Raw genomic sequence first — 27,464 nt, forward strand, 5'->3', positions numbered from 1 at the left:
ATTTCTATATGCACCTATTAATGTATGAATGTGTGTGCATATTAAAACATTTAAGTACCTCCGATTTCAGTTCCATACCACAAGGTTCATTGTAGGTGTCTCCCCTTATTTGTAACTTAATTTCTCTAAAAGACTGGCTCTCAGAATTTACAATCCTAGATTACACATTAAGTAGTTACTAAATTGCTTACTCATACCCCTGTGGGAAATAGATTCACTAACTAGAGTACAGTATTTGCTGACAGTTCTTTTTGGTTTTTCACCTTATAATATCCAGTCAAAATCATGTTTTCCAAAGCGACTTAATTCCCATCCCTTTCAGTGTGGTTACATTATTTGGCAGCTTCATGCTGTTCATTTGTCATACAATTAGGATTTATTTGTGACTGTTGTATTCCACCTCAGGTTCCCTGAAATTCTAGTTGGCTTTAATTCTCTTTATTTTGGGAAGTATATAAAGCATTACTGTGGTTCAGAGAGTCAAAGTAATAGCCAAAGACATATTTCAAGAAGTGTATGCCCTTCCTCCCACTCTACCCCTGCACTTTGTGCCCTCTTCTTTCCTCTCTTTTCCCACCAACCCCTAGAATTAAGTAGTCTCAGTGTTTTCTGGTTTATCTTTCCCATATTCCTATTTCACAAATGAGAAGATTCATGGTTGTTTTTTTTTTTAAGATTTTATTTATTTATTTTTAGAGAGGGAAAGAGAGGGAGAAAGAGAGGGAGAGAAATATCAATGCGTGGTTGCATTTTGCCCACCCCCTGCAGGGGACCTGGCCTGCAACCCAGGCATGTGCCCTACACTGGGAATCGAACCAGCAGCCCTTTGGTTCGCAGGCTAGTGCTCAATCCACTGAGCCACACCAGCCAGGGCAGGATTCATGTTTCTTTTACTGTATTCCCTTTTATATGGTGGTAGCACACCATATAAGCTCTTTTGCACTTTGCTTTCTTCACTGGATGTTTTGGAAGTTCCTAGTGATCCACCCCCATTTTTTTTTTTTTTTTTAGCTACTTAGTGTTCAATTGTGAGGATGTAGCATAGCTTATTTAACCACCCTCCTATTATGGGCATTAAGGCTGTTTTTAGTATTTTGCAAGTACAATCAATGCTTCAATGAACAAATATATATATACACACACACACACATATATGTAATTTTGTTTAATTAGAAGTGTATTTTTTGGGTAGATTCCTACATGGGATTTCTTAGTCAAAATTAAGTGCATGTGTGCTCATGTCTTTCAGTCACTCTTATGTGACTATGGAAATGTCTTTTAGTGGGTTAATCTAGATCCTTTCTTAATCATCCTATAAGTTACTGAATCACAGCTTTTAATTTGTGTAACTTTTTAAAATTTAACTTTATTAGTTGCACTTAGTACATAAAAAAGTATATTAAAATTGCATGGGGATTAGGAAGTAGCCTTGCATAATTTATCCCTTTTCAAGGCTCAATAAATATCATTGTAATGTGTCAACAGCCTCTAATGAAGGTAGTAGTCACATATACATTTACAGCCCTATCATCCCAGGTTCAGTCTACAGGGTCAGTGAACACCCATGGAAAGTGGGCAGTTCAAGAACTCTAGCAGTGACACAATGACTAAGTCCTTATATAATGCTCTCATTTGCCCAGAGCTTTTCATTTTTCAAAACTCTTTCAAGTCTTTTCATTTTATATCAGTTGCACTACCGTAGAATGCTTTGGGGCAATAGCAAATAAATCATGACATTTATGTAGTGCAAAGTGCCTTACATGTATTATCTCATTTGAGCCTCAGATGAACACTGTGAAGTAGTCAGGACATGAAGTCAACATCCCTATTGTACAGGTGAGGAAGCTGAGACTCAGAAATGTTAAATGTCATCCTTAGGTTGAACATCTACTGCATTGTAAGGCTACAAGAGAATTTGAAACCTCGTTACACATTTCACAGCTAGTTCATGAGCAACAGTGAAAAAATATCCAAAGACAGGATATAGTCAGAGAGAGGTAAATTACTCAGTATGTATTTTAGAATTTAAAATTTCTTTTGGAATCTTATGGTCACTGAAGAAATAATACTTGTCTGCCTATAACCTGCAATGTTTCACTCCAGAATTGTGGTAAAAGGAAATACATCCTCAACACACATAGTCTCCTCTCCCACCCTGGCTGCTGCTACTGTTAGTAGAATGAGCACTGGCTTCGGAACAAAACAAACTATCTGAGTGTGCACACTGGCTCTGCCACTGATTAGGGATGAGGCCTAGGTGAGGTATTTAACCTCAGGTTTTTTAACCTCTAGAATGGATATGTAAAAATAACTTAATCAGAAACACTTTCCTCAGTACTCCCCATTTAAATGTTATTTTTACAGCCATCAGTCCATTATGTTCAGAGCACTTGCTACAATTTAGAATTACATATACTTTGTCTGTTTCACATCCATTTTACCTGTTAGAATATAAACTTCATGACATGGAGGACCCTTCTTATTTTTGCTACTCTTTGTATCTCTTATGCCTACCCCAGTGCTACTAACCATGAATAAATATTGCCTGGAATAAATCTTGCCACTTCCTTGCGCTTGTTTTTATTGCAGGCACAAGGAAAGACCTGCAGCTCCCCTGTTCTTTCACATCTCTCTACCCGGACACATGCTTTTCCTTAGACCTACATACTTGCCCTCATTCCTTTGTTTTTCTGGAGAACCCTCACTCATCCCTCAAAACATAGTTTAGCTCTTCACGAGGCTCCCATGATATCTCTCCCGGTCTACAGAGTAAGGGGCTCTCAGGACCACTGGGCATGCCTCTGTAATTGAGCTAAACATATTAAAGCCATTAATGTGCTCAACTGATATAAGAACCACCTCTGAACCGGGCACACACTGAATGCTGGATATACAGCACTGAATAGGAGCTGTCATTCTAATGGCGTAGGTGGGCCACAAAAAAGTAAATAAATAAATAGCATTTCTAATAGCAGTAATAAGTGATAGGGTGATCCATTCTGAGACGCTGACCTTTCACTTGAGATCTGAAAAGTGAAAGGAGTTAGGCATGGGAAGAGATTTGTGCATTGTGACTGTTTACTCGGTGGTTTCTCATATCCATCCAACCCTCACACCCCGCCCCCCACACCCACTCATCTGGCCCCTGAACTCTGGGACTCATTCTGCCCCCGTACCCAGCCCGGGCCCCATGTGTCACACACACCACAGTTCCACATGCTGGCAGTACAGCGAATTAGAGTTGCCGGGTGCCTGGCCCCATGATTCTGATTTAGTAGGTCTCATGTGCATTCAAGGCTGAGAGCCAGCCCTCAGCTTATTCTCCACTCCCCCACTTACTATCTTGTTATACTGGGAGTGTAATTCAGTATTTCTGTGCTTCGGTTTCCTGATCTTTAATATGGAAATAACAATAAGACTTAATAACGTTGCTGTGAGTATTACATGAGATAATGTACCTAAAATTCTTAGCCCAGTAACTAGTACATGGATAGTCAATAAATATTGGAGAGAATGCTGTAGAATGAGTGCTTCTGAGGTGTTCGTTGAATAAAGGAATGAGTTAAGCAATAATAATGTTCAATTCTTTAATAAATAGAACACCTGATTTATCTTCAGGTGTCTTATTTACTGTTTATTTTAATTTGGACAAAAAGAAAACACTGAACACCAGTGATTTTGGCAACTAGAATAAATAGCTATTCACTTGTCATTTGCTTATAGAGCTGCCTCTGAAAACTCAGATAATTTGGTTTACCTTTTCCTAGCTAGTACTGGACTTTCATGTTCTAGCCTCAAACCTCAATAAAAGTACACAGTCTACTGACCAGGGGCCAACCTGTAACTTGTGCTTTGTGGTCCTTTGAAATCACAGTTTGAATACTTTGTATTGAAAGAAATTTCTTTTATGTATGTTCTACTTAATTCATCATAGGAGATCCTCAGGACATTATAACCAATGAAAGTTATGACAATACCAAAGATGACAACAATTTTCTTAGATCAGGGACACCAATGGGTTTAACCTGAGGTGATACTTCTACTGCATGAAAATATCGTTTCACCCCTTCAGCAAACCTTTAGCAGATCCTCCCACCCCCGCCCCCGCCTTGCCCTGCCTTACCTTCTGGGAAAACTAGATACCAAAATAGCATGTGCAAAATGAGAGTTATCTGCAAATTGGTGGCATGAGGAACTTCCAGGAAAAAAAAATTGTTTTATTTCTTTATAACATTTTCACTGGAACATATTAGGATCATGATTATTGTTTTTTAGGCTTGAAATATCTGTCTTTGATACTTGAATGAATGAGAATGAGTTTTCTGGTAAAGAACAAATTCTGAGGTAATTAGCAAAGTGATTTTGCCAAGTGTACTTTTCTTTGAGCTGCAGGAGTTAGCATTTATTTACATGAGTAATTCACTCTGCTCATATCAGTCAAGTCAATCATTTCATCCTATGTTAGAATGAGGAAATAATTGGCGAACAATTTCTCCTTCCTTTTTAATATTTGTGGCATTGTTTTCAGGGTTTTCATTTACATACCAATGCACCATAAACATATTCTGGACTGAGTTATTGAAATCTGTTTTTCTGCTCCCCAAATGTAGAGGCATGCATGTCTGTCCAATCAGAAGTCCATAGCAAAGAGCCACATTCACTGATCGGTCACTCTGACAGGGTTGATGGGTTATGAGCAATGATAAGTAGTGCACCTCAAAGATCATGGGATAAGCGTCTGCACTTGAGTAGTGCCTCAGTGCGAACCAGACAAGAAGGCGAGAGGAACTCCCATAGTTTTCAGATAACAGGTTTCATTTTATATGTTAATAGAAGGAAGACACTGATACGATGAAGACATTCACCATAACAAATGCATTCCCTTCACTGCACTCTAGCATGGCACCAATTAAATTCAACTGTATGTATAATGTACTCTTAATTCCTAACAGTCCCAGGAAGGACTAATGTGAAAAATATTATATATTCTTACATTTTACAGATCATAAACAGATGGAAAAATTTATGCCAATTGGTAAAGAAATTCATATGCAGTATAACACACCTCAAAATGGTGTTTATGTGGGTTTTTCTTTTTAAAACATTATTGAAGTTGTCATGAGTAAAATTTAGTAACTACTTGAGGTTTTCTGTAACATTTTATGTGTAATTCATTTTAATATATTCCTTCTGCAGATATGAATGTGTGAAAGCACAGGTAACCTTGCAGTGAGTAAAACTGATAAAAGGTTGTGAGGTTGTGTTTCAATGAAAGAGATATTGTGGAATGATTATTCACTTTGTGAAAGGATTGGTCATAGAGCAAGCTTTCCTAAAGCATTTTAAATTTAATTGTTTATAAAACATTTATTTACACACCACATTTCAGGAACAAAGTTAGTGAGGAAATGGAAGAAGTAGTCGTAGTAAGAAAGGGATCCCTTACACTACTAACGTTTCTTCTTCCCTTCTTTCTCCCTGCCCCTTCTTGCAGCACTGATAGCCATTGGGCGATACAGCATGACAATAGAGACTGTGGATGTTGGATGGTGTAAAGAAATTACAGATCAAGGAGCCACCCTGATTGCGCAGAGCAGCAAGTCTCTGAGATATTTGGGGCTGATGAGATGCGATAAAGTAAGAGCTACCTTTCAAGTTTGTTTTCTACATATCAGTGTAGTTAACAGCTTGATATCATAGTCTCTCTACATATATGTATGTATGCTTATATGTATGAAGGTATATAGGTACACATGCACATTCATGTACTGTTAACAACTATATGTTGTAAGATGCCTGATTTTCTAATCCGAGATTGTATTTGTATTTCTCTGCTTAAAAATCAATTTTGTGCTTAGGCAGAAAGAAAAGGCAATCATACTTACAGTTAACTTAGATTTTAGTGTCCTACCCATAAAGTCCATGAACCAAAATTTATAATGTTTTCATGGCACACTGCAATGTAGCAGAGTCTAACAGTAAAATTCTGTTCTGGGTTCCAAGTTTCCTGCAACAGTAAGGTGGAAAGTAAGTGCCAGATTGTTTTTTTTCTCCAATTTGAAGTATGCCATGTCAGTGCTCAACATCTATGTATTCTGGTCAGTGTGGGGATGTTATGTGGGAATTTGTGTCTTTCCACACTTAACATGCCACTTTTAACATACGAGAAATAGTCCCAGAGGTCACAGTGCAGGTCTGTGGAGCTGGGCCAGAGACATGAGCATGAGTTTGGGAAATTGGGCCACATTCAGTATGGAGACTTTTGAAGATGTTTTCCCTGTAAAAAATCTAAGAAAGAGTTAGTTATACTGTGAGGGGGAGAATGTAGAGTCTCAGAAAGACCATGCACTGGCTCAAGGCCACTCATCCCAGATGTTGCCCCAGGTCTTAGGAGTTTACGGCCAATGCTTGTGGCACATCCTCAGGGCATCTCCAGGCACATGAACTGTTTCCTTGGAAAAGATCCACCTCAGATACTTGATCTGGCATCTTATAATGATTTCTGCATTTGCGCTACTTTTGCAAATGGTGACTGGGGGCATAACCTAGTAAAAGAGAGGCAAACTAAATATGTATGCCCCTCCAAGGACATGCATTTTCTAAATGTAGCAAAATTGGGGGCAAATAGAAGAATGGCCCAAATCCGTGGTGTGCTTTGTCATTTTTGTTAATTGACCTAGTTTTTTTCTCCAAATGCTTTAAAAATCCCAACTTGTACTAAGCCTCTGCCAGTTGGTTATGTTTAGAGAGATTTTATTATATAGTCTCATCCCAACCTAGAAAGCTGACTGACTTTGTTACTAAGCAACAGCACTGAGACTCAGGGGTTGCAAGTCTCCCTCAAATTTCACTACTAACTAATCTAACTCTGCTACTAACTAGGTCTCTTTAAAATGAAATTCTTTTAAAAGAAATTGAAGGGCCCACAGTTGGCAGAGTATTCTAGAAACGTTAAACAATGACAGTATATTTAAAGTTATTATTGGTAGGTACTTATTCATTTTCTCCCTTTGTACCTGTGTTCCTCTTTCTCAGTCTTTTTCTTCATCTTCTTGAAGTCCCTTTAGCATTTCTTGCAGTGCTGGTTTGTGGAGCTCTTCAGCTTCCTCCAGAAGGAACATCTCACCAAGGACACCAAAAATGTATGCCTTCAAAATGTATTATGCTATCCATCTCCAGATTTTAAATTTTTATCAAGATTCAAAGAAAGATGAGTAACAAAGAAAACCAGGGAGAGTTGCCAGTAAGGATTCTGGAGCCAGAGCTCAGGTTCAGCTTTGGTCTCAACATTTAGTTGTATCTTCTGGTACAGTTACACAACATCTTGGTGCCTCCATTTCCTTGTAAAATTAGGATGATGATAATATCTATCTTAGCGAATTGTGAGCATTTAAATGAGTGAACATAAATATATATATCAAGCCCTTAGAATAATGTGTGTTATATATAAATGCTCAGTGTTACTGATTATTCTCATTAACAATGTCATTATATTAGCTCATGGTTTAATAATCAATATACTAAATTTCCAAGTGAGAAAAAAAAAATGTATTGCCTGCAATCCCATTTTGAAAGGAAGTTAAAATGAGAGGAAAAAAAATAAACTCATTACAGGAGATTTTTGCCCTTTTACTTTTTTCTCACTTAAATTTAAAATTAAAATTCTCTTCTATACAAAGATGTCAATAATCACACTTCTACACACTTTACAAAGGAAAACTAAGGCATCCATGGGATGTGCTGTATTTGGGATCAATTTGCTAATTCAGGCATAGAGAAAAAGTGAGTTGGAGATAAGATGATTAAAATAGGTAGGAAAACAAAAAGAAAGTAATAAGAATGATAATGGAGAAAAATAGGAATAGAAACAGGAAACACAGAGAAATTTGGATTAGGATATGGAGACAAAGATTCACTATTTCAGTGTGATCAACAAAGAATTAAAGAACAAAATTAATTTGGGCCTTTCACTCCTCTCCATGCACCATAAGCAGAGAGGCTAACCACTAATAACTCATTAATTTGAGTTCTCCTTCTCCGTTCTGAGCCAAAGGATCTGGCAAGAGACCCCAGTGGTCTGCACAGTTAACCCCCGTGTCAGGACTGTGTCCCCGTGTCCCTCGACGCGGGGGAGAGAGGCTGTTTGTGACGTCTGTGTCCCAGGACTCATGTTCTGTGGCCCTGTGCTTCTGAGAAACACTGAAGGCTAGTTATATTTTCTTTCATATGCAGTCAGTTTCATTTGGGGCCATTTGTACTTAATTTGAAAGCTGTATTTTACCAAACTTCTGCTTTTTTCCTTACTTGAGCTTTGGAGAAATTGTAAGACTAAAAAGATGCATTGTATTTGTTGCAGGAAAGTGTTTTTCCTTCGTTTTTCTCATTAGGTAAACAAAGAACAGATGAGAAACATTAAACCTATTTGCAGATGAAAGCAGTATGTACTTAGATTATCAGACTATGTCAAAGCAAAACAGCAGTAGAATTTGTTTGGCTGCAACATTGGTGACTCCTAGGGAGGAGTCCTCCAGCCATTTGACAAATGCGGTATTCCCCGAGCACTTGTAAAATTAGGAAGTGCATTAAGGAAGTCCCTGTTTGAGTAGCTTTTCTGATTGCTGGATGGATAAGCATGTTAGAGGCATTACTTTGGGTTTTGAAGCCGACGCCAGTTAATCTCCTAAACTTTAGTGCATTGTAAGAACCAAGAGAAGAAAACGCTGTGTGAGACGGCTTTGATGAATTGGGGTGAACTTATATCCTTAAAGGCTGTTCAAAGGCTTACTTGACCTTGGAAATTAGAGTTGACCCGAAATCACCTATCAACTTAACACGCGTTTACTTGGTGATTTAGTAAAAACTACTTGTATAATCAATGGGACTTTCTAATAAGAGCAATATGTTTACTCTACTTTCCTTAATTATAGACAGTGGCTTTGGTTATAGAAATCATTTTCACAACTTCATTGAATTCTAGAGTCTATATAGATCTGTTTCTTCTAATAATGTATTTTCCTTGTTTCTTACAAGGCAGTTTGGATGGAGAACAAAACTGAAAAAGACAAAAAAAATTTCATGGAAAAGCTGTAGGGCAAATGGAAATGCAGTGTTCAAAGTTAATGAAAAATGTTTAGGGTAACAAGGCTGATGAAAAGGGAGGGAGCCTAGTGGCATGGCACTGGCTGAGAAACCAGACCTCGCCAGAGGCAACCTGGCTGGTTTGGGAAACCTCGGTGATAAAACGTCGTGGTGGAAACCTCTGCAGTGCATGTTAATGCAGAAGTTTGGAGACAGAGGGCCTGAATTATGAGCAGCGAATAACATCATAAATGTAGCAATTCTCATATGCCAAACCTTTGTGAAAAGCAGTTGGATGGAGAAATGCTGGAGCTTTTAAAAGCTCCCTTTCACTTACTTTTTTTTTTTTAACTTCATGCAGAACTAATTTTATACACTGTTCATTTGATTTGAAAATGCCAGCGTCTGGGTATCATTAAAGAGCGTTATTGAGGGAGCCACTCTTGGCAAAGCATTTTGCTTCAAATGCTTATTAGTTCTTACGTCCCTGAAGAGTTGTAGACAGGATGGAGAAAGTGTACCTCCATTTACCTAACTCCACTCCTCCGCCTTTGTCTGGAGCAGGTAGCTGCCCTTCTGTTGGGAGGCGATTTCTCCTTGGCCCATAAAGGCGCCAGGAGGGCTGTGGGGGCCACGTTACTTAAGGCATAGACATAAATAGATTTTGAAAGGTCCACCCCAATGTCCTATGACCAAAGCCTCTTGGAATTTCTTTGATTTCTAGTTGACATAAATTAGAATTACACAGGCGTGAAGAGTCCGCCCAGAAAAGAACAGAGAGGCTGCTGGGGGAGGAGAGGCTTCTGTGTGATCCTATTGATTATCCCGCTGCCTTCAGGCCAGGGCCTCTGCAGAGGCTGACTATTATTGATCCACACCGTGGAAATAATCAAATTAATTCATTTCTCATCAAACAGCCATTGCCAAGACCTTTCTCCTCACCTGTCCCAATTCCTGAAGTACTTAGCCGAAGAGTGAGATAGGTGATTTTTCTAATGAGAAATTCTTTCTTGAGGTCATAGGAAATCTTTGTTTTCGCACAAGTTCCTCATTTAAATGGTGGAGATATTTTGTTTAGTTAAGTCCATGAGAAGCCAGTACAGAAAACAAGTAATAGAAACCAGTCAGCTTTTTAAAGCCAGGAATCTGCTTTACAACCTTAAAATACCAAGGGCCAAGTTTTGTGTGCTCAATTTAATGTAAAAATATTCAGGAAAAATTGACCACTGCATTTTTCAGGAAGTAATTATGGTAAGAGAAAGCCTCAACAATCTAAATATTTCTGCAGAGAAAATGGAGTTTTTATCAGCTTGTTTAGGAATCATAAGCAGGAAAGCCCTATGGGGAAAATAATATAGGACTCTGTAACTAATATACAGAACTAACTGGGAAAATCAGTTTAAGGAAAAATAATTTGTGGGGCACTGTGTCCAGGACTGTTTTGGTAGCAATTCAGCCATGAAACAAAGTGTATACCTGCAGGGACTCCCCTCTCCCCCGCAACGCAGGCGCAGCTGTTTCCAGATTGCCCATAGGCAGAATTTAAGGCTGAAAATTTATGCCTTATCAAAGGAAATGAAGTGAAAAAAAAAAAACAAAACAAAAGAAAACGTTGTCTCCTACCAAGGCAGGAGTGGTCTGACTGCATTGGATCATGCAGTCCTAGGCCGTGTGCAACACAGCCATTATAGGAACAACCCGCGGTGCCAGTGGCGTGTGGCCGGAAGAAAGGGGAGGTGAAAAATGGTGAGAGTGGGGCTGGGGCTCGAAAACCCAAACTTAAGTCCTTCACTTGAAGTATCAGCATCTTGTTTCTTTTGCTGATAAAACAGTTTCTCCAGGTGATTTTCACATAGGAGCACTTTAAAACACATTTTTACAACCCTCTCCTGATTATTCCTGGTAATTGGAACAGGGAAAAACACATCAGCTGAAATATAGAGGTTACCACACAACCTCATTTTAGCCAAGTGTTCCCATCTCTTCTTCCAACCCCATTCACCTGAACTGCTATGAAGTAGTAGGTGAGAGGCCTTTCCTATGTTTAAATATTAAACCAAGAAAAACACTGGCGTGGAGTCTGATGGCAGAGGTTTAATTGGTGAACACTAGTGTTTTCAAATTCTACTCTTATCACTTTACTATCTGTGGGACGTGGGACAACTCCATCTGTAAAAGCCTCAGTTTTATCATCTGAAAAATGTGATATTATTTACCCCATAGGATTGTTACAAGATTGAGATATTGCAATAAAGCACTTAACCCAAAGTCACGCACACTGAAAGTACTCAATAAATGTTAACTACTACTTATTATTATTAACATTATTACTTATGCATGTAGTATACATACCTGCTCTGGATCCATATCTGGTATTTAACCATGATATGAACCACCTGGCTCAAAATATCCTATCCACAAATGTACATTTTATATTCTAAGATCTTACAACAAAAACTAAGCCCTGGACAATGATTCTAAAAAAATAAAATAAAATCTTAAAAAAAAAATAGTTAGGACCAATTTAAATTACAGTCCGACTTACAGAGGAAGAAGAAACCTAGAGACCAGCAGATCTCAGTTCTTTCTTGTGAGCAGAGTGAGTACAGATTTGCCAAGTCAGGCAGCCAGTCAGCATTCAGGCTGGGACTGTTTGCTTTGTTTCTTCAGGAAAATCAACATCTCCCGAGAACCTTTTAAGGGAGGGTGCTGCAAATAGCTGCATATATTTTGCTCAGTCCTCTTTTGGGGTTGATGTACAGTAAAATTGTTTGTTGTTGTTGTTGTTGTTGTTTTCCTTTTTCTTTTTTAAAGGAGGAAGGAAAGGGCCTCCAGTTCTCCAAATGCTATGGGGTGGATAGACTCTCTTGTTGGAGTCTGCCTGAAGGCTCCCTGGAGCATCAGTGCTTTGCAGTAAATAGTCTCCTTTCTTTGATTTGACTTAACTAATTATGCGAAAGATTTAGGTCACAAGATCATATTACTTTTCTAATTTAGAAATAGGAAAAGTAACAGCAATTTCTTAACAGAGCTCGGATTAGATCCCAGAACTCCTAAGCCCACGTTGCTTAACTAAGTAGAAACAAGGATGGCCCCCAGAGGCTCAGGAGACTGAGGGGCTGCCGCCTGGTGGGAAGGAAGCGGCCCAGCCTGTCCGCGAGGCCAGCCACACAGCAGCAGGCTCCAGGGCCTGTCGTGCTAGGCTTAGGAAAATTGTGTTTGGCAAGTAGTTTTTCAAGGAAAAAAATCTAAACTTCCCCTCTGCCATTTTTCATTATATATTTTATTCACTTATTCAAGAAACATCTATTGAGCTGCTTACTGTGTTCCAGGCACTCTGATAGGTGACAGGGCAGAAAAAAGACAGTGAACAAGATGGAGTTCCTACCCCGTGGACCTGCAGCCTCCTGGGGGCAGGGGGCAGACCAGCAATCAGGCGGCCCCAGTGCCATAAGACTGCAAATTCATTTTCAAAAGTGTCACCCAGAATTATCTTTCCTCTGCATGAAGAAGCACACTTACGTACCACCCTTCCTTTCAGCAATGGTCCTCTGGAGTCTTATTTTTCTACCACTCAGCTGTTAAGTTCCTGAACAGCACTGACTACGAACAGTTGTCCTTACCTTTTCACTGCCCCTTAAGATCTCTTTCCATGCTCACCACGCCACTGCTTCTGTTCTTTTCAAGGTCACTGGTGGCTTCCATGTCACCAAGTCCAGTGGCCGCTATTCTGTCCATAACCTGCTTCATCTCTCAGCAGCTGCATCCACATGGTAACCGTTCCCTCCTTCGTGAAAATGCTGTTCTCTTGTCTTCCACGTCACTGTGCTCCTGGCCTTCCTTTCTCCATGTCCCGTACTGATTCTATATGCCTCCATTTCCGCATCTGTAAAGTGGAAATAAAAATAGCACCTATCTCATAGGGCATTGAGAGGATTAAGTGAGTTAATATGTGTAAAGTTTCTTATATGAAGTAAGTGATAAGTAGTAGATCTTATTTGTTGTGGTGGTTAATTCTTACCTTTTTCATCCCCATCAATCTCTTCATTAGAATGTAAGATCCATGGGTTTCGCCTATGTTATATTGTCAGGCTCTACGACGGTGGCTGTGGCTGGTATATTATAGTTGCTAAACAAATATGTATTGGACAATGGGTGGATGGCTAGATGGATGGGAGGATGGAGAGACGATGCAGGATTGGTTTGGATAGCATTTCCCATCTGCATTCTGTGTAACGCAGTTTCCAAGGAGGTTCCTTCAAGCCTCTTTAAGACTGACAGAGTGGCTAAGAGGACACAGTTCCTGGGCCTTGCAACTCTCAACCAGAGCAACGCCACTATTGTTGCTTTATTTATTTACTTTATTTGGTTTATTTACTTATTTATTTTTTGTTTTGCAGAAGTATTTTACAGATAAAAGCAAGTTTGTTAACTATTAGATCCCACTGCTTCTTAATAATTTGATTAGAAAAAGTATCTAGGCAGAAGGGAATAAACAAATAAGTGAGAAAGACGACACCTTGGATTTAATACCAGTTTCCAGTAGCTGGGGAATTCTGAGTGTAGCTAAAGCTCTCCAGGTTCAGAACAGTCACTCAGTTCAGGCATCTGATACGTGATTAGACTCAGCATCCTTCAGAGACTGACCCCAAAATGCTCTGATTTATGTAGTCTCTCTCTGAAAACCCAAAATATCACTTGTTGGAGGGGGTTTATTAATCTGCAGATTTACAGATGACTTTTATGCAGAATAAATTTTTGCTGATAATAAATTTGTTTTAGGAAAAAGCTCAAACTCATAAACTCTGCCTGATGTAAACTGCAATTTTAGAAAGAAATTTTGTCATTAGATGTCCACTGGTGATTACAACTGCCATAGGCTTTGTGTAAGAAAATAAAAACTGAAATCAAGAAAGCCATTAAGCACAAGAGAAAACACATTTTTTTAGTTTTGAGAGTTTTTTCCCTCAATTGTGTTTTTCAGCTTAATTTTGTGAGTTTAATTTAGAAGCACCCAGATGTGTTCCATAAATACATTGCACTCACCACTCAGTGACTACATTAATTATTGTATCAGGGCTCAGGTTTTCTCAAATACGTGATCTTTTGCTGAAGCGTTTGGAGTGCTGACGACTGGCCGAGTGGCTTTCTCCGTCCCGGTGTCCCACACGTGTCTGTTTTGGCTTTCACCTGCACTGTACATAGAAATCTGTTTTTAAAAATGTACGGACTTGCGCAATGGGTTAATTCCGTGGCTATCGGTTTGTGGCCTCAGAATGGCCCGTGCAGGGCTGCGTGCCTAGAGCTCACTCTGGGCTCGAAACATCCTCTGTGGTGGAGGATCGCTTGGTGGAGCAGGGAATGAAAATATCACTAATTTTTCTCTCTGGCAGTGTGGTTACTAGAGTCCTGTCACACTAATCTCTAATTAAAGGCCTCAGATTGGTGAGCCCGAGCCCCGATTCTCGCTTAGCACTGCAGGCGTTCCTGTGATCCCCATCATCCCTGGTTCTTTGCTGCTTTCTCACTGTGCTAATTCAGGTGAAGAGAAGTGAGGCTAGTGTTAAGAGGCCGCCCACATTTCATGAAAAAGAGACAGCATGAAGCCAGGCCTGTTGCGATATTGACAGAGCATAGCACTTCCAATCATCGCAGATTCTGAAATGGAATGACTGCATTTGACAAAATTGACTGAATTTATGAGCCTGCCCCTGTTGGGTTCATTGTGTTCTCAGTGTCTGCCTCTTTCTATGCTGTGGGATTTTTAGATGAGTGCTTTTTGGTTTTTGGTTTTTTGCCACCCAAGAGTACTATTTCTTACCTCTCTATTTAAAAATACATCTTTCAAAGCCTCAGGCTATCAGTATGAGGTTTATGTATGAAGCATGGTATGTTATGGGTGGCCTGTAATCAGCTGATTCTCATAGCAGGTAGATTTTAGGTTCCAGTAAGATAATCCATTTTTCTTTTTAAATTTATAATAAATACTTAGTCATGTATGCCCTCTCCCGCCTCATGGGTGGTCCCATGAAGAAATACTAGGTCCATGTGAAATGAGGGTTTTGGGGAATTTTTCCTTCCCTTAGCTGTTGGGAAACTCAGGTGGCCGCCTCCTTTGGCTACACCCAACTAGAAATCTAAGACCAATACTGAAGGAGAAGAAAACAGTCTGGTTTACCATATTCAAAGAATATTCCTTTTGTTTCAGGCAGTGATGAACATTGTGGGGGTGGGGGAGATGGGCTTATAAGCTGTGGGAGCGATTGTCTTTCTCCGGAACCCCGGCTCAGAGTTTACCGTGGAGAGCGGCCCAGGAGGCGGTAAGTGGTTGTAACCTTTCAGCAAGCTGAGTTCAGACCTTGTCTTCAGATTCCCAGGTGCAGAACTCACCTTCCCCTTCTAGGGGCTCTTCAGCTGAAGGCTTTAGACCTGCAGACCTCACCCTGAGCTACTCTTGGGAATCTCCTGGGAGCTTTAAAAAATACTGACATCCAGGTCCCACTGCGCCAAGATTGGGATACAGTTAGTCTGGGATGTGGCCTGGGAATCAGGAATTTTAGAAGATTACCAGGTGATTCTAACAGTTGGAGAACCACTGTATTCTCATTTGTATTCTTCGTTGCAGACACAGTTTAATTCATCCCACATCAATAAACATGTATCAGACATTTGTTGTACGTGAGCCACTGTGGGGTTCGTGGAGAAGGCCTGGGGGTGACCGAGGACGGAAGAGGGAAGGAAGGCAACGTGATGTTGCCTGCAGAGGAAAGGAGCAGCCAGGCGCCCTAACTCACCCCAGAATCATTTCCGCAGCCCATGCCAGGTTGGGGAGGACCCCTTCCCCTCATGGTGGGCTCTCCTGCAGCCCGCTCACGACTATCTAGCTACTACTTTATCCTCCTTCAGACTGCTGGGAAGCTCAGCCTTGCTGCTGAAGAGAAAGCCAAATTGGTGAGGTGAGAAGTTGTAAAAGTGGTGCCTAATTCCTGGTGTCCCTCCCTGCTCTAACCTTAGAGAAACATCACAGCCATACAGCCCGTCACCAAACGGGACGTGAGAACTCCTGCCACAGAGGGAGGGGAATAGAATCGTAAAAATCTACCCAGGCCTGCAGAGTGCATGTTGTTGACTGAGCGGTGTCCTGAAAAAATCGATACATTGTCTGCTCTTTTATTTTTTCTTAGTGTCCTGTTTAAAATATTTTAAACTGCACTTAGATGACTCATCTCATTTACATACAAATCTGAACTATTACTAAAATTCCCATTACCCTTAGTTTACCCATTTTAATATGTGCCCATCGTGGGGCCTGTGGTCACTTGCTGAAAGAGCATTTGGGCCTCGTTTGAATATGCATTGTCCAAGATGACTTTTGTGGGCACTTGGTGAATGCCAGGTTCCACAATAGCCAGTACAGCTGCCCAGAGAGCCACAGATCTCAGAGAGAGAGAGAGAGAGAGAGAGAGAGACTCCAGAGGCGAATTGCCCCGGAGACAACACTCTGCCTCTGGGCCCCAGGAGTCAGCCTCTGGGGCCGTTAGCAGGGAGTGCCACTGCCCAGGGAGTCTGTGAGGAATGACAGACCCACGCGAGGGCCAGAGCTCTGAATTGGAGGCAGGGGCTGAGTGTGCTATTTGCGACACCTTAGCAGACATGTGGGCTCCTTACTTTTCCCACCTGTAGACAGGGCATCCGTTTTCTTCACCACCACCACTCCCCTCAGAGAAGCGCTATTGAAATAAGAACTTACTTCAGGTATACACCTGAGTGCGTGTGCTTTATGGGCTGGAGAAACATTGGCTACAAAGTTTACAAAGCAAAGGACAGATTGTTTTACTCGAGCTTACAGGCAGGTTTCCTTTCTTCCCTGAGTAATACAGGTACGTTTAGTGCGTGTCGTGCACAGGCTGATGCCTCCTTGTCCTTCAGAAGTCCGCTTAAATGGCACTTCTTTTGCAAAGCCCTTTCCAGCCATTCTGAAGATCGGGTGTCTGCTAAGTTCTTCCTTCCACAGCAACCTTCACTATTCCCAGAACACACTCCGCAGGATATGCTGTTAACTGGCTGAATGGGTTGTCTTCCCGGTCTAAGAAGGTGGGAACTTGTTTTTCATGCTGGCCATTCTACCTGTGGGACACGGAAAAATATTTTGATGGGAGACAGAGAGGAAAGAAAGCATTGCAGCTGTGGCATGTGGCAGCGGCCCTGCCAAAAGGCCCCTTGTTCATCTTGCAGCTGCATCATGTTTCCATCTGCTGTAACATCTCACATGACCACAGCACATGACAGAGAGTTCCACAGGCCAAGTGACAACGACTATAATTTATATTCCCACAGAGCAGCCATTTTGAAGAGATAATAAAGGACTTTGAAATGAATTTATATGTAAACTACAACCATTTCTCTTCACTGTAGATGGAAAATGAATATCAGTGAAGCTGTGTGACCCTGTATGAAATGCTAACCCTGTCTGAGCCAGTTTATCTGTATTTGGGTCCATTAATGCTTAGATGCCTAGGGAGTCATAGATGCTCATTGAATATTTTTTCCTTTCCCCTCCTCCTCCATTCTTCCTGGAGTGTGGACATACTTTTATTTTGCCATATTAGTTATTTGGATGAAAAATTAACAAACTGCTTTCATATATTTAACCAAAATAAATGATGCTGGAGAGAAGAAATATGCTTGATTTATCCCCTTCTACATGACAGCCTAACACCCATGAGGACAAAGTTTCTCAGTGAGGACCCTGGGGCAAGTTCGTTTGGAGAGTTTTTCTTCCCCTGGGACTGTGCCAGCCGGTTACAGTATTATCTACATGCTTCCTGGGACAACAAATGTCAAGTACCACTGTGCCATGAAACCAACAACCACCACAAAAAGCCCCTCTGAGTCCCACCTGCCCCCAGGTAGCAGTGAAGGCATGTGGAACTGCTGAAGCCCAAGAAATCGTTGAGTGGAAATAGCGCTGTTCTGAGTCAGGAGATCTGTGCACAGTTCCCCCTGTGTTACCAGATAACTGTGACATTACAAGGGACCCTAAATGTCACAAAAGTTCTAAATCTTCTGCGGGGCCCTCCTGGTCCTGCCACCCTGAGCAGACTGCTGATGCTCTGAACCAAAGTATTATGTCTTCTGAACCACGTGGGTTTTTCCAAAGTTTTGGAAACCAAATCCGATCCATTCCCATGTTTCTCAGTGTTATCCAGCCAGCGTTGTGTGTCATTGATCTCCAATAGGAAGGCTGCCCTCAATCAATCAGAACTCTAGCCTAGTCATTTCCTGAGTACCTCCTGACAGCCACAGGGCCCAGCAAAAATTGCTGAATCACCATCATGACCTACTTTGGTCTCCTGTTTAAAATTGATGGAAACCCCAGAAAAGGTGTATCAGGAAAGAGGCACCTGGTGATGTCAGATGGAAGGGAGAATAGCACAAAGTATGAACTTCAAAGGATTAAAGGGGTCTGGAGCCTCTATGATGTCAAGACTTTAGAGACTGCTACTTCCATAGAGGGAACAGTCTGGGAACAAGGTGAGCTTATTTATCTTCACAATTTCTGATGCAGTATTATTTGGTGCTTTTCTTATTTACTCAATACCCATTCATTAATCAACTACTATATTAATTTTGCTAACAAATATTTATCAAGTACTGAATATGTGCTGGGCATTCTCTAGGTGCTCGTGATCTGGCAGTGAATGGAAAGAGCCAAAACTCTTGTCTCATGAGCTTATATTCTAATGGGGCAAGAATATGCCAGGCAGTGTGCGTAAAACTGAAAATAAAGAGATGACTACAGTACTCTGCTGTCAAGGAACTTAGAGGCTAGGAATAATGCAACACATTTTATTGTTGTTGGTATTGATATTTTAAATAGCATTCACTTTTTGCAGGGAAACTTTCTCCATTTAAAAAAAAAAAAGGTGATTTTAAGTGGTTTGCAGGCCTACCTCGGAGATATCAGAATAAAGCAAGTTGTAATCTTTTTGCTGGAAGAAGATATTGCCTTCAATTTAAAAAAAAAAATACAACATTTTGAAGCGCAATAAAGTGAAACGCAGTAAAGTGAGGTATGCCTGAATTATATCTCTAAGTGTGATTTTAATATACTCATGTGTCAAATATATCCCCCTAGTGATAAACATGTCCTGTTTTATAACGAGTCAAAGAGGAAATAAGAGCCAGTATAAATGGATTCTTCAGCAAATTTTATCAGAAATTCTGTTTTTGAGGAATGCATATCACTGGGGAGATAAATCAGGCCTAGGAACTTTCTGGGGAAAGTATTCATAAAGAGGTGAAGAAACAGCATGATGGTCTAGACAAATTAGTTAAACTGAACCTTGGAAACTCCAAAGGTTTTTTTCCCCTTCCTTCCATAGTAGCAGCAGTAATAGAATGAAACTGTGGTGTGATTTACCTTAATTAGCACAGCAATTTGCCTCACATTTTTTGTAAGTGCTAATGGATGTTAACTCAAAATAGATTAAAATAACAGACAAATTGCTACTACCTTAAAAAGAATTATAATAATTTTGAAAATGTAAATTATGGTTATGCAGTCTTTGGGAAGGAATATAAAATCCAATATTTTTTATATTAAAAAAAAATCCCGCGGTGCATTTTTTTTTTATAATTGCTCTTTAATCACAGTAGTTTTCTTAAGTGACACCACTGCATATTTCTTTAAGAAGATATGAGGAGGGACCCCTCAAAAAAACAGAATTATCTTCTAGAGGGTGGGCCCCTTGTATTACAGGCTTCCCTCACTAGGTGAGCATTCTAGGAACCCATCTGTGTCAGTACATCAGCTGGCGTTGTTGTGAGAGGCTGCATTCGGCTTCAGTGAATTGTTTTTTGAAGTCTCTTTCAACGTGTTTGTCCGTTTGATGATGGGTGATGTACCAGCGCACCGGCCCCCACTACGGTGGGTGTTCAGCAGTTTTTCACCAAAAACAGTATGACTCTCGTGTTGCATCCTGTCTATTCACCTGATCTCACTGAACAACTTTTTTTGTTTGTTTCCTTGGACAAAAGAAGTCCTCAGAGAGAAATGTTTTGCCAATGTGGAAAAGGTGAAACAAAAAATTACAAACACTAAAAGGCATAAAAATTGAGGAGTTCAAAAACTGTTTTGAGCAGTAGAAAAAGGTCTCTCTGGGTGTATTGCATCAAATGGAGAGTACTTTGAAGGCGACTGAAGTTTAAATATTTAAGAATAAATACACAATTTTTATAAAGAAATTTTATGGGGTTTTTGGGGGTCCCCCTTGTACGCTGCATTTTTCAAATTGCATGTATAATATAGGAGCTGCCATTGATAGTTTTCAGCAAGAGGAAAAGAAATTGAATACCAAAATCAGGGGTCATGGGGAAATGCTTTAAAAATTTATCATTATGTTGCTTCTTTATATTCTATTTTATGTATATTATATTGCATTTTATGAGTTAGAACAGAGAACAATTCTTTTCATTTTAGCAAATGGAGTTGTGCTTGAGAAAATGTCTACAAACTGTGTATGTAGGCATAAGGATTTAAAGTGATGTGGAACCTCTTGGTGTCTCACATTGAACTCTTTCTCTAAGGCACCAAAGTGCTTATAGTGTCTGTACAAAGAGGTGAACATAATTTGTACTTTTGAGTAAATGAAAATAGCTTTAGTATAAGACCTGTCACGCTGATTCTCCAGGAGACACTGTAAGTAGAAGACGGAACTTTCCCTAGTGGAACCACATGTATTTCCCTGAATAACTTCTACCCAACAAAGCTCTAAAATGGATTATTTGCATTTCCTCTCACTGCTTTATTTTGCAGAATGTACAGAGCACAGTTAGTAAAAAGATTGCTTAGAAGACACATTATATCCACAGAGGAATTCCAGTATCGTTTTTCATACAGCTATACAAAGCCAAAGTGCCGTCTATTATCACCCATAACCTATGAAAGCCAGAGAATTAAGAGTCTGTATTTGCAACTATAGGTGTATCTTACTTTATACAAGAGAAATAGATAAATTGAATTTTGCTAAATAAAAGGATACATAAAACACATTGGGAGAGCTGACAAAATAGGTTAACCCTCCTGTGAAAGTATTTGCTAAAGTGAACAATTATTCTCTAATTTATATACTTCATAAATCCATACCTTCATGTAGCAAGTTTGCTGAAAGTGAACTGTATCTCTTCCTACAAAAGGTATCGCATAGAGATATTTTCTACTTTTAAAAATTGGACCTCCAAAATAAATTGCCTGTCAGCCCTAGGTATAAAACGTGTTACAGGCCCTTGTGCAATTTAGAAAAGATGTACCATAGAAGATAGTCCCCACCTTTATTGTGGGTTTCAGTGTTTTCTCTTTTCCATTCTTTTTCCATCTCTTTTCAGTTAGTTGTTCCTTGAATGCTAAGAGGCTTTGGAGCATGTTTACTTCCTTTGCAGTATGACACAGGTTTTCTGAGAGTCCTCTCTGACCAAGTGGCTTCAGCTCTCCTTTAGTGAGATTTGCATCCTTATGCGTTTTTGTTTTTGTTTTTTTTTTCCTGACAGGAAGGAGGAAGGTAACCTACCTGTAGCATAGGGAACATCAGGTAAAGTAAAGGAAGGACTTCCAGAGAATGCATTCTTAAGGAAAGTTCTAGAACCTCTTCCAGAGAGGGTTAAGAGAAAATAGATTCTTCTTGTATATGAAGTATATTTTAAAGGTTACTTCTTGCTCTGTGATTGTTTTATTTTGAACATTATAGCTAATGTTATGAAGATTTATTTCTGAAATATCTCAGAACAATATTGGGCATTACTGTAGAGAGTTGGTTGTCCTAACCTATTGTTAATTAACTCATGCACTCAATAGTCGTGCCTGCTATAATAGTAAGTGCTACCATTTGAGGGCCGTTTTTTGTCAGTCACAGTGTTAGGCACGTTACTACAGTTAATCCTTTATAACAATCCTATGATGTAAGTACATTTACCCTGTTTTTATAGTTGAGGAAGTAAAGAAGGGGCATGACACCAGGATTCAAACCTATTTCTGGTTGACTCTTATAATCCATGGTATGGACCACAGTTGCCATGTTTCTTCTCAACAAGCGCAGAAGAAACTAAGACAGCTCGGTAGCCTTAAGGAAAGGCAGAGGCTTTTGCTCAGGTGGAAGAGATAGGCAAGTAAAGAGATGATGGCAGTGCAACTTGGGAGTCCTAAAATAAAAGACACAGCGTGCAGGAGGCCAGCCACATGTGCACAGAGAAAGGGGGCCTAACCCGCTCTCGTGGGGAGATGGGCTTGCTCAGGGAAGGCAAGCCCTAAGGGGGTTCTTGAGCTGAAGAGTTCCTCAGGAACCTGTTGGTCTTTATAATTATTAGTACATTAGTGTCTAGCTTTGCCTTGGCTCTTGGGTTTCTTTTTTTTATTTGTATTTATTGTGTTATCATTCACTCGCTAATAACTAGGTCTGGCTCATAGGTACAAAAATGACCATGGCTCTTGTGGATCTTACATTGGAGCAGGAGAAATAGACATTGAAAACAGCAGTTATACACTAACTTTGTAAGTGCTATGCAGGGAAAGTAGGCAATATTGGAAGAGTGAATAACCTGGAACCTTACCCCGTTTGGGGAGGGGAGCAGGTGTAGCACAGTGATCAGAATTACCTGGGGAAATCACATTGAAGCTAAGGACTCAAGAATGAGTATGTTTAAAAAAAAAAAAAAAGGTGAAGGGGAATATACTCAGTAATATTGTGGTAACTTTGCTTGGTGACAGGTGGTTACTAGTCTTGTGATGATGTCATAAAAGTATATAATGGTTGAGTCACTGTGCTACATACCTGAAACTAATATAATATTGTACACCAAAAATAGTTGAATAATTTTTTTTTTAAAGAATGGGTGGAGAGTAGGCATGAGAAAGTGGTTTTAAGGGGAAAGTATATTAAAAAGTGTTCCAGGCAAAGGGAACAATATGTGCAAAGTCTCTGAGACCAGACAGAACTTGGACGGCTTGACAATCTGAAATTAGGTCAGGTGACTGGATAGTACAAACAGCATGCTGGAGAGAGAGGGCTTGCTGAGACATGACCTTCTAAATATACTCTTACAAGCTGCCTCAACTAAGGCGAGACTTAGAAGATAAATTTACATTAAAAAAATAAATTATATTGCTTAAAAACCCACTGAAGACCATCAGTTCATATTCTTAGCCCTAATTTGTATATCAGTTTTTCTTTTTATTCAAAATTACATCCTATCTGTATCACAAAAAAGAATTAACTGCATGTCTTGTTTAAATTTAGAATAAAAGTTTGTTAATAAAAGCAAGTCTGGTCTAGAGAGAGATTCTGACAAAGATTAAATATCATCAACCCAATATTGAAACATCAACTCTCAAATGACAAAAAAAATTTTTTAAATATATATATATATTTAAAAATTTTTTTATATATATATATCTATATATATATATAAAAAACAGTTTTCCAAATCACCCAGAAAACACCATATTATTTCAGAATAGTGCAGATGGCCGAATATCGTGGTCATCATACTTCTAAACTGGCTTTCAAAGACAAACAGCAAGGATTTCATGTTGTTTTAGGTTTTTCCTGGTGATCCTGATCTTTTTCAATAATGAACAGACGTGGCGAGGGAGCCCAGAAATGTGTACCACAGCACCTACTTTCAGACCAGCTTACTTAGGATAAATGAAATATTGATGTCTTTGAAAATGCCCAAGTGTTCAGTAAAGATTTTAAATAAAGCTACCTAAAAGTTGTGGTTCTTAGGTTAATCATTTATTTATCTAAAGGATGAAGGAAGCTGTCTGCTTCTGTGATATGAACTGCAATCAGCTTAAAAATAATTGACAAATTAATCCCTTCACAGCACAGCAATTGTAAAGGTGTTAGTTTTAATTAGGCCTGTCTGATTGCCTTGTCTAATCAAGAATCAAGGTGGTATCTTTGATGGTTAAGGTCTAGTGGGGCCATCCCTGACCCGCCAGCCATGTATGTTTTAATTATTGATTCCTCACATTTCAGCCCTTCTCACAGAGGGACTTGAAGTTCGCAATACCTTAACATTTAAAGGGAGGAAAAATAAACATTTTCCCCAACACTTCTATCTAGGATCTTGTGTAATCTCTCCAGCAATCTACAATTTTGTCCTAAAGAGCCTCTCAGGTTGATGGCAAAGTCAAATGCACATTCAAATACCCTCCTACTGCTGCCTTTCCTCCCAAGCACCGGATTTTCAAAGGACATTGTTAGGATCTCAGCAAGTCATAGGCATTTATGCTTCCTGGAAACACTTGATTTCTTGATATTCTAAAGTCCATAAGGGCAAATGCAGTTCTCAGGAAACAAGAGCAGTCAGACAAAAGGAGGCGTGTATTTTCTCCCTGGGGGCTTCCTCACACCGCAGGGAAGGAAGGAGGGCAGGCTTCCTCGTGCCGTTCTCAGTGCTCAGTGAGCCTGGGCAGCTGGTGGTCTCAGGGGTCCATGTGCATGACGGTGGCTCTCCTTTGGTTGCAGGTCAATGAAGTGACGGTGGAGCAGCTGGTGCAGCAGTACCCCCACATCACCTTCAGCACTGTCCTCCAAGACTGCAAGAGGACCCTCGAGAGAGCCTATCAGATGGGCTGGACCCCCAACATGTCTGCCGCCTCCTCCTAACACCCCTGCCCAAGCTCAGGTCCGCGGGGATCGTTCGGCAGGGCAGAGGGCAAGTGTAGGTTTGGGGTGGATGACCTCTTGGAAAGGTTTTAATTGTCACCTGTCTACGTGTATACCCTAGTGTGTGTGTATTTGTGTCTTGTTTGCATACTGCATAGCATAAGCGCAATTACTCTTTATTCCCAGGTGAGCTGGTGTTTTTCTTAAAAGTTAAAGATTTTAAAAGCCACGAACTTTTTTGTTTTTAAGTTCAAAGGCTTATTTCTCTAAAAAAAATGTTTCTACCATGGAATCAAAATATTGAGTCTATTATTTTGAGCTTCTAATTCCTGCCACTTGGTGATGCCCCAAAATGAAGGCAACTGCTTTCTTTTCTGATTAGGAAGACTTGTGCGCTTCTGCTGATGACTAGAACATAAGTGATGTTACACTAGTTAGAAGCCTGGAAACCAGACATTTTCAAATTTTCAAGCACATGCACACATACATAGGTTCTTCCACTCCCTTATATACATGCACATGTGCATGCACACGCTCACCAGGGCAGTTTCTTTCTAGCTCATTTCCTGACGAGGGGCCTTCCTCCAGGCCCCTGAGGGAGCATGCCATCCGCTGTGGCTCTGCCTAACGCCCTGTATCCGCAGGCAGCCCACCTGCTGTCTGGTAGATGACGTAGGTACTAGAGATGATTTTTGTGACATTTTTATATGGAGGCAACAATCCCCTGGCCAGCTCACAAAAGTTAATTATTCATTTACAAATGCGTTCTGTTGAATATTTCAGTTGAGTTATATATGTTAACATTGTGTTAGCTTTTACTTCATGGATGGTAACTGGTCTGGATACATTTTAATGATATTTGGAACTCAGCATTATCCACGTTAAAGCCACCAATGTATTTAATAGTGTGAAATTTTTTTAAAAATCTACAGATCATTTAATTATTTTTCTTAATTTGGGTAATTATGAAATTATATTTCTGAGATTTGGGGATAGTCACATTAATAGAATATTAATGAGTGAGATGTAAGTAGACAATCTTTTTTCTTTGCTTTGAGCTTTAGAACAGGTTTTTTGGTTATATGCATGTTATTTTTTTTTAATAGTTCTTATGCTACTGCAAAGATCTATTGCTGGTTAATATGTGAGTTAAGAAAAATTATAAAATCTTTTCATTAAAATTGTTTAAACGTGTCAGAAATAAGCATTTCTTTGTTTAAAGATTGACACCCTTCAGTTAAGAAAATATCTATCAGTAAATGAATATATGTTTTGATTTCACACATCTTTAGAATTAATTCATAGTAGGGACTCAGGCTCAAATAACCTTTCCTGTGTCTAGATTTATAATCAAGACAGGAGGGAGCCTTTTTATGCTTAAGAGTGATTATCTTTCCCAGTAGGGCTAGATACAAAACCCTGACTTGTGAGTTTGCTATTTATTCTTCCCCAGTGTGGGCATAGCTGTATTTTGGTCTTTAACAGGTATACTAAGGTTTGAGTTTCACTTTCCATAAGTCCCAATATTGCTAAAATGAGACTAGCTGTAAGAAACAAAAAATAGCTTTGCATTCAAACACCCTTCACTTACTTATAATGACTCCAAAAAATGTAAACAACTGTTTTCTTTTGATTATGTCAACATGTTTCTGATGGGGCTTTTTTTTTTTCTTTTAATCCAAATCAGTTAGGAAAATCTAGTCAGTATCCACCAAGGGTATTGTTTCTGTCACTAAATGGATTACTAACTTAATTTGAAGGGAATAAAGTTGTGTAAGGAAAAAAAAGCTGTTTACGCTTAATAAACTACGATTCTTCTTACACATCAAACTGTATTGTTTTCATTTCCCCTCCACTGAAAAATACCTTAAATCACATTTTAACTGGTTTTTAATCCAATACTAATTTATAGGGCAGTATGTATAGTAATAGTAGCTTGAGTGAATAAGCAAAAGTTTAATTTTTATATGTCACACTATATTTTAAATAGTTAAAAAAAATAAGGGAGAGCCATTGATAATACAGATGGTGCCATTTCATTGCAAAGTTGTAATAATCTTTGGAGTGTTACAGTTTGGTTGTCAAATGGTTTCAGAAGTGTATAATTGATTTTTTAAAAATATTACATTGTTTGAATCTACAGTACAGCACTATAAACATGCTTTCGCTTGGGTTGGGTGGGGGGGGGACTTGCACTTATTCTTTAAAATGTTGACTAATCCAGAAAGCCTGATGCAGCATAGCCTGGAAAACTGCTTTGGTATATTTGTAGAAATCTGTAGAAATACCACATCCAGCCTCAAAGCATTAATCTCAAACACACACACAACACACACACACACCCCCGAAAAAACATTACCTTGAGTGATCCTGTGATGGTTGTTAAATGTGTTCTCATTAGATGCTTTGAAATGAGGCCTAAAATGATTTTTCTGGGCAATGTAGAGTTTCTTTCTTTCTTTCTTTCTTTTTTTTTTTTTTTGGCTTAGAATGTCATAAATGTATGTGAACACGTTTAATGCAGGGCTTTTTATCCTCTCCAAAATGTCAACAGTATTTTCAGAATAAAGACTATGAAATATACTGCTGTAGTAGAAAATTCTGGTCCCTTGTCTTTAATGTCTTTTTGAGTGGATAAAGGAAATTTAACTGGTTTGTAGTTTCTATATTTCTGTGAATCTTTTGACCTTGCAATGGGTCGCAATAAAAGAGAAACAA

General features: G+C 39.5%; 1 protein-coding gene across 1 annotated transcript in view; it reads left to right on the forward strand.

The window, feature by feature from the left end:
- Positions 1-27,452, forward strand: part of FBXL17 (F-box and leucine rich repeat protein 17) — a 470,506-nt gene extending 443,054 nt beyond the window's left edge. The window contains exons 8-9 of the mRNA XM_054589993.1: positions 5,495-5,637; positions 24,606-27,452. Coding sequence (XP_054445968.1) covers positions 5,495-5,637; positions 24,606-24,746 — 284 coding nt within the window. The 3' untranslated portion in view covers positions 24,747-27,452. The remainder of the gene's footprint in view (positions 1-5,494; positions 5,638-24,605) is intronic.
- The last annotated feature ends 12 nt before the right edge of the window (positions 27,453-27,464 follow it).

Source organism: Pteronotus mesoamericanus, unplaced genomic scaffold, assembly GCF_021234165.1.
Source record: "Pteronotus mesoamericanus isolate MK-2021 breed Mesoamerican mustached bat unplaced genomic scaffold, CSHL_Meso_final scaffold_167, whole genome shotgun sequence".
Lineage (NCBI taxonomy): Eukaryota > Metazoa > Chordata > Mammalia > Chiroptera > Mormoopidae > Pteronotus > Pteronotus mesoamericanus.